Source organism: Ovis canadensis, chromosome 12 (assembly GCF_042477335.2).
Source record: "Ovis canadensis isolate MfBH-ARS-UI-01 breed Bighorn chromosome 12, ARS-UI_OviCan_v2, whole genome shotgun sequence".
Classification (NCBI taxonomy): domain Eukaryota; kingdom Metazoa; phylum Chordata; class Mammalia; order Artiodactyla; family Bovidae; genus Ovis; species Ovis canadensis.
Window position 1 is genome coordinate 82,693,702 of NC_091256.1, and position 13,613 is coordinate 82,707,314.

Below are 13,613 nucleotides of genomic sequence, written 5' to 3' on the forward strand. Positions count from 1 at the left end.
CAAAACATCAAGGACTTCCATATTCCATTTTCCACCTAGAGATTTTGTACACGTCTGGTGTTCAAAACTGTACTCTCTCTAGGACGGCTGCACCCTAAAGTCATGTGAAAACTTTAAATCATTACTATAAATATCCACTGTTTTTGCATTGAGTCCTCGCTTTTGGACCTAAAGCAAATACTGTGACCTTTCTACCCTTCCGTTTCTTCATGGGAAATAACACTAATTCCTGTATTACAAACCAGACAATACATGTAAAGTGCTTGGCACAATCCCTCAGCACTGTCGGCCTCACTCGCGCACCCTTTACAGAGGGCCGGTACTTTTCACCTCTGCACTCAGCTTTTCGCCCAGGATTTAGTATATGACCCCGCCCGGGTTCAGGGGGCGGGAATCTGAGAGCGGAGGGCGCGTGCCGGAGAGTGAGAGGTCACAGTGCAAAGGTCAGAAGGCAGTCGGTTGAGGCTGTGCGCTAATAACCGAAGAAAGATCTCTGGACTTAGGTTGCCTCGGCAACCTCAGCGGAGGAGGCACAAGGTGGCGGGGACCGCCCACTCGCTGCAGCTTTCGGTCCCCAGCCCACCTTGGGCTTTAGCTCCGCCCCTTTCTCCCTGGAGGTTGGCAGCGGAAGTCGACACAGACGCCGACGGGGTTGCCTAGCGATACCTTTTTCCCAAGATGCCCAGCGTGTTGTGTTCTTCTTAACCAATTAGAGAGGCGAAGCGGCCTTACCGCGAGCCAATAGGCTGCGAGGTCGGGGCCCGCGACGGTTAAACCGGGGCTGCAGATCAGGGCGGCCGAGCGTCGGGGCTGGAGCTCTGAGGAGACTATACGGCCCGCAGGCGTCCTGCGCGGGCCCCGCCATGCCGACTCGGGTGGAGGACTACGAGGTGCTGTACACCATTGGCACCGGCTCCTACGGCCGCTGCCAGAAGATCCGCAGGAAGAGCGACGGCAAGGTGAGCGCGGGCCTGGTCCCTGCCTCCGCCCCCAGGCCGCCCAGAGGAAGCAGGGAGCCTGGCGGTGTGCATCTGAAAAGCAGGGTGCTCAGAAGAGCCAGCCTTCTCCCCCAGATCTGTGTCTGTCCTGGGTCTCTCGAGGGATGGGAAGCCGCATCCTTTTTTTTTTTTTTTTTAAATTTGTGAATCTGTGCCTTAATTCTTTGTTGTTGTTCTGTCGCTCAGTCGTGTCCGACTCTACAACCTTGTGGACTGCAGCACGCCAGGCTTCCCTGTCTTTCACCAGCTCCCGGAGTTTGCCCAAGTTCATGTCCATTGAGTCAGTGATGCCTTCCAACCATCTCGTCCTCTGTCGTCCTCTTCTCCTGCCCTCAGTCTTTCCCAGCATCAGAGTCTTTTCCAGTGTCAGCTCTTATCACGTGGCCAAAGTAAAACTAATAAAATGTGCCAAGTAGAATGTATGTATATATATATGTATATTTCTTCTTCTCCTGTCTTTTTTCCATTCTCCCATTTTCTTCCTTTTTTCTGCTTTGACCTGCCATGGGCCTTCTGTTGGTGACTGGTAGCTGACTCCTGAGCTGTTTTTAGAGAAATGTAATTCTCTATCATAACCATCAGAACCTAGAACTTTTATGTCTTGTAGTCAGAATTCATTTAGTTCAATTCAGTTCAGTCGCTCAGTCGTGTCCGACTCTTTGCGACCCCATGAATCGCAGCTAGCCAGGCCTCCCTGTCCATCACCAACTCATTATTCCCATTGTTAGATTCATATCTCCCAAGGTGTGTGGGTAGACCCACACAGAAAAATAATGGAAAGGAAGTTAGCTCAGATGGAAGGGTCTTTACTAAGTTCTCTTACCCTAGAAATTTTGACTAGTTGGAATGGTTGGGGACTTCAATCGCCTCTGCTCCAGCTTTGATTAGAGTACCTTCTGCCAACCTCCCACTAGGCATTGAGGGCAGGGGGTTGCGGGCGGCCTAACCTCCCTCATCACCCTCTGTTGCATCATTCACTGCTTAAAAATTAGGGGAAGGTTATGGAAATAAACTCAGGGGTCCTCAGCTCATTAAGCTAAATTAGATAAATAGTGACTGTATGATCTGTTTACTAGATAAGTAACTTTTTTTTTAATTTGAAAAATTTGGAGTTATAATGAGTTCATTTATACCTTGGAAATTTTTATTTCAGATATTAGTTTGGAAAGAACTTGACTATGGCTCCATGACAGAAACTGAGAAACAAATGCTTGTTTCTGAAGTGAATTTGCTTCGGGAGCTGAAACATCCAAACATTGTCCGCTACTATGATAGAATTATTGACCGGACCAACACGACCCTGTACATTGTCATGGAATGCTGCGAAGGAGGAGACCTGGCTGGTGTGATTTCAAAGGGAACCAAGGAAAGGTAAGATAAATTCATCTCTTAAATGGGCCTAGTTTTGTTTCTGGAAACATCCTATATTAGGATCAGGGACAAAGTACTTAGTAATGGGGAAGAGTCTTCTTGTGTTTGTTCAGTGGGTCCACAGTACTTTAGAAAATCCCTGGTAAGTCAACACTTGAATTTCATATCCAAATAATTTATTTCCCTATGTGTATACTTAGAAAACTAGATAATTCACATCCTGTCATCTTTGTAATGGTTTCATTCAGCAGATACATGCTACATAACTGCTTTGATTTCAGACAATACTTGGATGAAGAGTTTGTTCTTCGTGTGATGGCTCAGTTGACTCTGGCCCTAAAGGAATGTCACAGACGAAGTGATGGCGGCCACACTGTGCTGCATCGGGATCTGAAACCAGCCAATGTCTTTCTGGATGGCAAGCAGAACGTTAAGCTTGGAGACTTTGGGCTAGCTAGAATATTAAACCATGATACAAGTTTTGCGAAAACATTTGTTGGCACACCTTATTACATGTCTCCTGTAAGTATTTCAAAATGTATATACTTTTAAAACATCTTAATGCTAAGCATTCAAGCAAGGAAATTTATTTCTTTGTTTAGTAATATCTAATAGCCAAGAATTAATAATACTGTTTTATTTTAAATTGATAATTTTCAAATGGACCGTCAGACCATTAAAAGATTATTATTATTTTTTGTTTTGATGTGGACCATTTTTAAAGTCTTTATTGAATGTGTTACAGTATTGCTTCTGTTGTTTATGCTTTGTTTTTTTGGCCACAAGGCATGTGGGATCTTAGCTCCCCAACCAGGGAGCAAACCTGCACTCCCTGCAATGGAAGGCAAAGTCTTAACCACTGGACCCCCAGGGAAGTCCCACCACCAGACCGCTAAACTCCTATATCAGCAATGCAAGTCAGACTTTCACTGAATGGCTGCCACGTGCTAAGCTTGGGGATCATAGAGATGAAATAGGTTTTGTCTCTGCCCTTAAGTACAGTACTTCCAAAGTGCCATAGGTCCTGGACACCAGCTTGTTCTTAGCTGGAGTGATAGTTTAAAATGCAGAGTCCTGGGCTCCAGTCCAGGGACTTAGGACCTCTGGACTGGTCTTTGCACTCAACTTTTTATCTTTTTGTCCCCTACCTTTTTATTTTGGACTCTGTATTTTAGCAGACTCCTTAGATGATTCTTGTGTGTGGAGATTCAGGACCCAGGAGACTCACTCCTCGAGGCATATTTTGCAGTGCTAACCTTTAGTATTTGTTCTTTTTTGTTGTTGTTGCCTTTTACTACTGGGGAGGTACGGTTTCCACCCACTTACGGGTTTCCTCTATTGCTGGATATTTTGTTTCCAAAATGTCTCACCATTCTAAGGAGGACTGCTATGTATATCTTTGTAGGAATTATTCTTTCTTCCTCTTTGATTATTTCCTTGGTGTATAGCTCTCAAAATGAAATTGCTGGGTCAAAGGGTATGAATTATGTGTGGCTCTCTAGTGACTTTTGGGACTTCGCTGGTAGCTGTTGGTAAAGAATCCACCTGCAATGCAGGAGACCCTGGTTCGATTCCTGGGTTGGAAAGTTCCCATGGAGAAGGGATAGGTTACCCACTCCAGTATTCTTGGGCTTCCCTGGTGACTCAGACAATAAAGAATCTGCCTCCAGTGCAGGAGACATGGGTTTGATCCCTGGTTTGGGAAGATCCCGCTGGAGGAGGGCATGGCAACCCACTCCAGTATTCTTGCCTGGAGAATCTCCATGGACAGAGGAGCCTGGTGGGCTACAGTCTATTGGATCACAAAGAGATGGACACAACTAAGAGACTAAGCATAGCACGGTCACTTTTAAAAAACTTGAATCAATAAGTGATAGCACCAATCAATGTGTTAAATACAAAAGATGACCAGAATAAAGATGGAGAGAGATTTATTTTTTTAGCAGTTCACAAATGCTTCCAGATTTTGTAAATCTTTTTGTTAAGCAATCTGACTACAGTATACAATTTTATAAATTAATGACTTTGTTTTTGACTAAGATCTGATAAGGCCAGAACAGTGTCATTTTCTCACTGGATCAGATTCCAAATAGAAGCCAAGGAAAATTATCCAGGGGTGGTGGTTGGAAAATTTGAAACCTGTGCAGTTCTTTTCTTCCTGCTCCCTCCTGTCCCTGTAATTAGGTCAGTTGAGCCTTCCCTATGGGATTGATTGCCAGGAGGTGGTGCCAGACTCACCTGTTGGACTTTAGAATACTCAGAAGCCTCCTGAAGGTTTCAGTACAGTGCTTGCCTCCATGTCCTCAGCTGAAAATAAGAGCCATGGTGGACTGTTGTTAAGAAAGGCAGGTAGTTAAATAGGCAATGAGATTATTAGTTAGTACTGTGGTATATACAGTGGATCCATTTAAATGTGAGCTAGATGTTATCTTAGACTTTTCTCTGGTTCTTTGAAATAGAGTTTCTAGATTATGAATTCCTTGAGGTAGAGAGGTCTTATGTTCACCTTTGAGTTTCCAGTGCCTTGCCTATAGTAACACAATAAATGTTTGTGAATGAAAAATAGGTGAAAGGATTATATATGACAGAGTGTATTAGGATAAGATCATTGCCTGTTTTTCATTATCAGTTTAAAGACAGAGTACCATCTTATGATGTAAGACCTAATGTAAGAGAAATCAGCCTTTTGTATTTGAAACTTTTGTTATGATATATTTATAATATAAAAATTTTTCTTTTTTTTTGAGTGACTATTATTAAACTGTAAGGTTTCATCTTTGTCCCAGGAGTAATTTTATACGTTCTAAAGCAAACTTAAAAAAAATTACTTTATTGAAGTATAGTTGTGTTAATTTCTGCTATGCAACAAGATGATTCAGTTTTATGCATATACACAGACACACACATTCTTCTTTATGTTCTTTTCCATTATGGTTTGTTACAGGTTCTTGACTGTAGATCCCTGTGCTATGGAGTAGGACCTTGTTTTTTTATCCATCCTGTATATAATAGTTTGCATCTGCTGATCCCAAACCCCCAGTCCTTCCCTTCCCCTGCTTCCCTTCTGGCAATTACAAGTATGTTCTCTGTGTCTGTGAGTCTGTTTTAAAACAAAGTAAACTTTAATCTCCTCTTTTCTTTCCCTACTAAAGGAACAAATGAATCGCATGTCCTACAACGAGAAGTCGGATATCTGGTCACTGGGTTGTTTGCTGTATGAATTATGTGCGTTAATGTAAGTATGGTGAAGACGGGATTCTAGTCCGAAGTATAGGCTTAGGTCTGTCACGTGTCACTGGGTTCAGCTTTTGGAGCATCCATGCACTTTCAAGTCTGAAAGAGTCATAACTTGGATTAAAATTAAGGTAGATGGGCAGGTTAAAAAACGAGTTGCAAGTTAATAGCATAACCCCTGAGGCTGAATCTAGACTTCTCAAGCTTGTAACCTGGTTAGGTGCCTCCCTGTCAGACTGAGTGTAGCTCACAGGGCGAGCACGTAGGTCAGGCCCGTGGAAGAAAGGAAATGAAGACCTAGAGGAGGGGTCTGACAGGATGGAACCCTGCTTCTTTCCCTTTTTTCTGTCCCTTTTTTTTCCATTCTAAACTCTTCTGTAGAGCAGGAGTTCTCAAGCAGGGAAGGGAAATTTTACCCCCTCAGTTTTGCTTCCCATGGGATACTTGACAATGTCTGGAGACATTTTAGTTGTCATGGCTAGGGGTAGCTACTGATATCTAAGGGACAGGGATCAGCCATGCTGCAAGCATAATAAGGATGAACAGGACAAGCGCCCGTAACAGAGCTGTACAGCTCCAAGTGTCAGAAGTGCCAAGGGTGGGAAACTCAGCTACAGAAGAAGGCCCCAGAGGCAGAAGCATAAATACAAACTGGACCTTAAACTCTGCTTTTGATTTGCTGCTGCTTATATATTTTCATTTTTACATTAAAAATTCATTTTTTTCTCTTCAGGCCTCCATTTACAGCTTTCAACCAGAAGGAACTAGCTGGGAAGATCAGAGAGGGCAAATTCAGGCGAATTCCATATCGTTACTCTGATGAATTAAATGACATTATTACGAGGATGTTAAATTTAAAGGTAAAGTTTATAAGATGACATGTTTCCATCCTCAGTTAAATTTTGCAGCATGTGCTGTTGTGGAGCAGTGAGACTGAAGAAACGTTAAATAGATTTCCTTAGCTGATAAATCTGCTCTGTTAACACAAGTGAAAACATATATCCTTGGCACATTGCTGGCTGCCCGTCTCTGCTCTCTTTATGTCTCCTTCCACGCTCTGCCCTGCTTGTAGCAGTAAGGATTGAGAGCATCAGTCACCTTGTCCTTGCCTACCTCACCGCAGCAGATGGTGCAGGAAGGGGCCAGAAATAATAAGATCTTATTACTCTGCTCTAACTCGGAGAGATTAGAGACCATGAGAGATGGGAATGGTGGGGCGGGGAGGGCTAAAAGAGCAGAGGGGAAATGACTCGAAGAGACTATGTAGAACAAACCTGGTGGTGGGGTGGGGGGATCAGGCTGGTGTAAGAACAGAGGTACATGCTGTGGGAGTTCAAACAGAAGGATACAAGTGAAGTAACAGGATTGGAGGTCAGGGAGAGAGTGTCCTGCTTAATATGGTTTAGAGACGCAAGGGCAGAGGGTGCCCCCAAACAGACCCTGGCAGTGCTACCCAGCCCAGCACAGGGGCTGAGCCTAAAGGGGAGCAAAGGTAAGTTAAAATCTGCATCGATTTGTGGACCCAGAGCCTCCTGAGTTAAAGCCACCAGTGAACTTACTTTTCAGGTGTTTAAGACCCCATCTATGTGGGGAGGGGCAGTGGGCAAAATGGGTGAAGGGGGTCAGTTGCATGGTGATGGATGGTAGCTGGAATTGTGTCAGGGATCTTTGTGGTGTTCATAGATATTGAACTGTGACACTGCACACCTGATTTAAAAAAAAGAGCCACCTGTAAAGGAGCCTTTTCTTTTGCTTTGGCATATATGCTGTTTTAAACGTCACTGCTCTTTCAGGATAAGTAGTCCGTCCATTATGAAGTCTGCTTGCAACACCGAGTCTTTTTCCCCTAGGATTACCATCGACCTTCTGTTGAAGAAATTCTTGAGAATCCTTTGATAGCAGACTTGGTTGCCGAAGAGCAAAGGAGAAATCCTGAGAGGAGAGGGCGGCGATTAGGAGAACCAGAAAAGCTGCAGGACTCCAGCCCTGTGCTGAGTGAGCTGAAACTGAAGGAAATACAGTTACAGGAGCGGGAGGCAGCCCTCAAGGCCAGGGAAGAAAGCCTGGAGCGTAAGTCGGTGGGGCGGGGTGAGGGGCGAAGCCCAGTGCTCCCGGAGGCTGATCCTAGTGTGTGAGTGTCTGCCTGAATGGAGGGTCTCACGTCTGTCCTTGCAGGGTATTTTTATAAATACCCGCACAGACAAAATGCCTGTATCAGGCTTGTGGCTCCTCCATGCTGAGCCTTTTTCTCCGAGATCAGCCGCTGTCACCATGCTGTTGGGCTCTAACCGTGACAGCCCAGCACAGGGGTCATCACCCCATACTCTAGAGTCACTGTTTTCTTTTATTCCTTAACATACGGGCCCTAAGGTTTCCCATCATAAAGAATCTCTTAGAATTCACCACCTTCCAGAATCAAAGCCATCGCTTCTCCCTTCTGACACGACGCTGCAGCACGGCCCAGCTCTAAAATTGCACCGTGTGTAAGACGATACGTGTTCAGGTCGTTTCGTAGAGGCTGCGGATACAAGATGTTTAAATCCTCTGATGGGTATTGACGGACACAGGAGTTTTTGATGTTGAGTCTGTTGATGCCTCTGAAGTGAGAGCTGCTAGCCAGGTGTAGGGGTTCCACAGGGCGGCCTCAGTAGTGGGGCTCTGCCTTTTGACATGGAGAGGAGAGAGACCGTGAGTCTCCTCCACCCTGGTGCCCCACCCGCTCTCACTTCTGCAGCTTTACGCCAATGCACATTCACTTATGAATGTACTTATGTTTAATTTTAAATGTACTTCTAAAGGGTGCAAATGCATTAGTTAATGTTTTACTTCCTAATGATAATCATCGGGGACTGTTAGATACACTCTCTGTAGGAGGAACAGCTTGTGCTTGCCTGAAAATCTTAGTCTCTTCTGTTAAAGGCATTCTTTTGAAAGAACCCACAAAAAACAAGCGAAAACTTTTTTTTTTTAACTTGCCTCAGTGTTCTGTAATTTCATGTAGCAGCTGAAATCTACACTCTAAATGCTGGGCCATGAAAAAATAATAGCCTTCGTTACTGATCCAAAGAAGTAGCACCTCACTGTGCTGTGGTTTTTTCCGTTCTCTTTGGGTGCTGTTGTTCACTCCGAGGGAGGGGGTTTGGGCCGAGTAATGCCCGGAGAGTGAGCTGTCGGCCCTTCCCAGGGGCGAGCAGGATGGCGGGAGCTCTTTGCTCCCCCCATGAGTTATTCCCACACATCACGACCAAACGTTGAAGCTGACTTTGTCCTTGTGCTTTAGCTGGTCCGTAGGAGGGAACCTGAGACAACACACTGACACACTGGGTTGTGACGCAGGGACCGTCCAGTTGACTGGTGTGTCTCATCGGCAGCCAGGTGCCAGCCTCACGATAAGGAAGAGCAGTAAGGTAACCAGACTGAATCGTTTACATCCAGAGCCGCTTGTTCATTTCTGTCTGTTTTGTTCCATTCCCTTTTTAAAGAGAAAGAGCGCGAGCTTTGTGTCCGTGAGAGGCTGGCGGAGAACAAGCTGGCCAGAGCGGAAGGTCTGCTGAAGAATTACAGCCTCCTGAAGGAGCAGAAGTTCCTGTCTCTAGTGGGCGGCCCAGGTATGAGAGCCAGCTCTGAGCAGGAGCTGCTGCCCGCGTTAGCTTTCCAGAGTCCTGAGCTGTGAGATGGACTCGGTTGGGTGGATGTGGCTCAGTGGAGGTAAGGACTCTGCTCTTGCCATCGCTGACTCTCTGGGATCAGAGACGTGAGGCTGTGCGTGGGGATGAGTTCGTCTTCAGTTTTGTTCACTTTGTCAAACTACATGTGCAGTATTTGATATTTATTATTAAAAATTAGGTCATAAAAAATTGCTGTGCCTTTCAGGTTTTTCTCCAGGTATATTATCAGAATTCTACATTTCTCTCCCTTTTCAAGTGAAAATCCAAGCATTTTACTATTGCTGCATGACCAACTAACACTTGCCAGATCCTTCACAGAAACCGTGGCTTAAAAGGTGTGACAAACCAACTATAGAATGGGCCATCACTTTTGGCTCTTTGCTAAGACCCGTTCCAGTTACATGTATATGTCAAAATGTGATTGTTTAATATCTACATATGCTCTGTAATAAGCAAGGGAAATAAATGAAACTAGTGATGGAAGTATCTTTTTTCTCAATATGACTACCTACCATTTCAGTATTTTTGTAATATTTATTTCAACTTTTCTTAGATTCTATACTGCCATCCATAAAGACAAACTAGACATAAGTCATGATAGAATGAGGGATAATTTTTATCTGGGTGAGTTTCATGCATCAGGTCCATTGCTGAGAATTATTGAAGGCCCTGTTGGGGACGGCTCTTCCAGTTAGAGAGTTTATTTCCGTCTTTCCCTGAGAGTCTTTGAGCGGAGGGTGAGAAGTCCTGGAGAGGAACGCTGTGTTTCACTTTGTAGGGTGTGTAGGTAGAAGAATTCACCTGTGTGCAAGTCATGGCAGAGACTTAGAGTGAGCTGTGAGGATGCAGTTTCCAGCGTGGGTCGGAGATATTTTGAAGAACTGAACTTGTCAGAACCTAAGAAAAGCATTGACAGAGTGGACATGAGTTTGAGCAAGCTTTAGGAGATGGTGAAGGACAGGGAATCCTGGCGGGCTGCAGTCCTTGGGGTCACAAAGAGGTGGACATGACTGAGCGGCTGAACACCAACAAGAAAAGCAGCAGAGCAGTGGGGAGAGGGCGCGCTGGTGAGCCCAGGACAGTGGCAGTGCCCGCCCCTCACCCTCAGGCTCTGGAATTCAGCTGTGAGAAAACTAAGCTGAGGCCATCACAGTTAGCAATAGCATCTTTTGAAAGTGCTCCTTAGTCTATTTAGTGAATGCTAATTCTCTTTCTTCTTCTATTTAAGGAAATACTAATTCATTTTCTAAACACTTTTCTTTCTTCTGAAACTATTTCATTAGGATTTACAGTTTACACTGTTGCTCTCAAATGGGTAGCTATTTGTGTTGATAAAGGTGGGTCTATTTGAAACCATGGAGTTGAGGCCTAAAAACAATCTCCTAATGCTTTGCGGAGAAAGAGTGTGTGAAATAGGAAGTCGGGACAGTCAAAGCGCGGCATTTCTCTGTGTAGCCTGTTCCTCTCTTGGGACCTCTCCATGCCTGTGGTCTGGAATGTTCTCCAGATAGTCACGTGGCTTCTTCCTCCTCTCTGTCCTCGTGTCCCTGCTCAGAAGTCACCTTATTATGAGGCTTCCTCGCTGCAAACACCCCCAGACACTCTGCCTCCCTTCTCCCCGCCACAGCACACGTACCACCCTCCGATACTCCCATCTGCAGTGCTCCCACCTCCAGTGCTCCCACCTCCAGTGCTCGTCTGGACTCGCTTGTCTGTAGGTGCTGTCTTCTGCTGCCACAGCAGGGCCTTTGTTTGGTCCACAGTGGCCCATGGGGTAAGCTCAGTAAATGTTTGGACGTATTTCCTTTAAATGAATACAAAGGAGAAACAAAAGTTTCTGGAATTCAAACCTGCCAGTTCCCAACCCCCAGATAATCCTGTTAGTTCCTAATAGTGTAGCCACTTTAAGTAAATTATTTTTCTTCCCATTAAAAGTACACATTTTTCACTTTCTGTTCACTTGATTTACTTTTATTGTGCTGAATTTGCTTAGGTTCTTTTTGAAACAAGTTTCTGGTGAGTTAAACATTTTAAAATGTATTCTTAAGTATTTAGCCAAAGCTGTAGGTGCTTGCTATAAAAAAGATCTTCTGCTTCCATACTTACCTGGAAGTAATGTGTTCCAGGTAGAATGGCACTTGTTTTGAAGAACAGAGATAAATAACATTGATTTCAGAAGTTTTATATTGTGGCCCACAGTCTTCAGTGCATTTAGCCTTAAGAGGAAGGTTGATAAGAGAGTGAAGCGTATGCTCCTTGATTTTCGACTGCAGATTAGAAGGCCAGTCGACTTCTGCCAGCCACAGCCCCTGACCTATTAAACAAGAAACAACAGGTCCAAAACAGAGCCACCTGCTCAGTCGTGTCCAACTCTGCAAACCCATGGCCTGTAGCCCACCAGGCTCCTCTGTCCATGAAACTTTTTTTCTAGGCAAGAATACTGGAGTGAGGTACTGTTTCCTCCTCTGGCCCAGGGATCGAACCCACATCTCCTGTCTCCCCTGCACGGCAGGCAGCCCATCCAAAGTGGAGTCACTTGTTACCAACCATCATCAAATCAAGACTCAGTGCTTAATTTCATCACAGTTTCAGCCTCTCCCAGGAATGGAATCTTAAACTAGTCAACCTGGAATTACCTGGTCAGCACGAGTGAGGTCATCTGCCTAATAAATCCCTGCTGTCCCCTAAAGGAAAGTGATCTTGCCACAGGCAGGCCCCTCTCCACTGGTTTACTTCATTATCCTGCCTCCTCCTGCCTATAAAAGGCTTTCATTTTGTACAGTTCCTTGGAGCCTTTCTATGTGCTGGATGCAATGCCACCCCAGTCATGAGTCGTTGAATAAAGCCAGTAAGGTCTTTAACACTCAGTTGGATGCTGCTTAGCATTCCTGTCCCAGAGAGAATGACAGGTACCCAGGTTTCACATGGGAACTGAGAGTCAATATATTCAATAAGTTTGGTCAAGTGTGGAGGAGCCGAATGCCTGTTCACGTAACTCAAACCCCTTTTCTTTTTTTCTTTCTGAAGAACTGTTTGATCTCCCATCGTCAATTGTGAAGAAGAAGGTTCACTTCAGTGGGGAGAGTAAAGAGAACGTCATGCGGGGTGAGAATTCTGAGAGTCAGCTCACCTCCAAGTCCAAGTGCAAGGACCTGAAAAAAAGGCTTCATGCTGCTCAGCTTCGCGCTCAAGCCCTGTCGGATGTTGAGAAGACTTACCAGCTGAAAAGCAGGCAGATCCTGGGCATGCGCTAGCCGGGCCAGAGACACAGACCTGTGCAGAGTGCTTCACGTCGCTGGCGCTTTCTAGATGAAAAACTGACTGCTGTAACCCGTTTCTGTGGTTCTGAGAGCCGCACTTTTTGTAGAGTTGGCAGGATATTTGGGTATTAATCCTGCAGTCCTCCAGCACCAGTTGTACCAAAGTCCACACCTTTCATTTTTCTTCCTTTTGTAATGAACACTTCATAGAAAGAATAACACTTTCTTAGCCGGTTGGGCTTTTAATCCTGTGTGTGATTACTACTGGAACATGAAATGTTATCCTCTGAATGTAGGGGGATGGGGAATACTATTAGGAAAAGAAACTGACTCAGGAGCAGTGTGTACTGAGACATTTTAAGGGACTGAATGGTGTGTTTACAGCTGTCATGTCTAGAAGTTTTAAATGTTTTAGAAGTTTTAATAAAAGTCAGGTTTTAAATGTTCTTAGCTTAGAGAAAACCTAACTGGATTATAGATTGGTCACTAAAACCTTGACATCTCGCTTATAAATACCCACTACTCTGTGGGAGGCTAGGGAAGAGAATGTGATGTTCCCAAGAGCCGTACAGTGGTGTCTTTTTTTTTTTCTTTTTAGCAGTATGTGAGCTTTCATTTGTCCACCTCTTTCTCACTAAATAAAAGAATTCGTTAGTTTTCCTATATCCAGTGTCTCTTGTATAGGTTGATCGTAGTTGCAGAGAATCTAATATGGCTTGCACGCACGGGAAGCAAGGGCAGGGAATATGGTCCCAAGGGCCGTGTGGTCACTTGGTGACGTTGTCCGTGCAAGTGGGTGGTCCTCACCAGGGCAGTGCGAGGCCTGGAGGTGTTTGCAGTGTCGTGTTGGAGGGAGGCTGTTGCTAAACACCCTGCGTCCCCATGGGATGGTCCCCACAGCTGAATGTCAGAGCACCACTCCTGAGATACCTGACCCCAGCGAACACTTGGAATCATTTCGGTTCAGTCGCTCAGTTGTGTCCGACTCTGCGACCCCATGAATCGCAGCACGCCAGGCCTCCCTGTCCATCACCAACTCCCGGAGTTCACTCAGGACTCACATCCATCGAGTCAGTGATGCC

General features: G+C 45.1%; 1 protein-coding gene across 2 annotated transcripts; it reads left to right on the forward strand.

Moving 5' to 3' along the window:
- Positions 1-432: 432 nt before the first annotated feature.
- NEK2 (NIMA related kinase 2) lies at positions 433-13,196 on the forward strand. Of its 2 annotated transcripts, XM_069544967.1 has the most exons (9): positions 750-959; positions 2,152-2,369; positions 2,651-2,891; positions 5,522-5,604; positions 6,337-6,463; positions 7,454-7,673; positions 9,086-9,211; positions 10,899-11,045; positions 12,299-13,196. In XM_069544967.1, the coding sequence occupies exons 1-9, from the start codon at positions 864-866 to the stop codon at positions 12,523-12,525; spliced, it is 1,485 nt and encodes a 494-aa protein (XP_069401068.1). In that variant the 5' UTR covers positions 750-863; the 3' UTR covers positions 12,526-13,196. The 2 variants fall into 2 exon arrangements, with proteins under 2 accessions (XP_069401069.1, XP_069401068.1); XM_069544968.1 differs by lacking the exon at positions 10,899-11,045 and having other exon boundaries at positions 433-959.
- Positions 13,197-13,613: the final 417 nt, after the last annotated feature.

Coding starts and splice junctions, on each gene's coding strand:
- NEK2 (XM_069544967.1), top strand. CDS start 864: ATGCCGACTCGGGTGGAGGACTACGAGGTGCTGTACACCATTGGCACC. Junction 6,464..7,453: donor CGAGGATGTTAAATTTAAAG/GTAAAGTTTATA, acceptor TTTTTCCCCTAG/GATTACCATCGACCTTCTGT. Junction 7,674..9,085: donor CAGGGAAGAAAGCCTGGAGC/GTAAGTCGGTGG, acceptor CCCTTTTTAAAG/AGAAAGAGCGCGAGCTTTGT.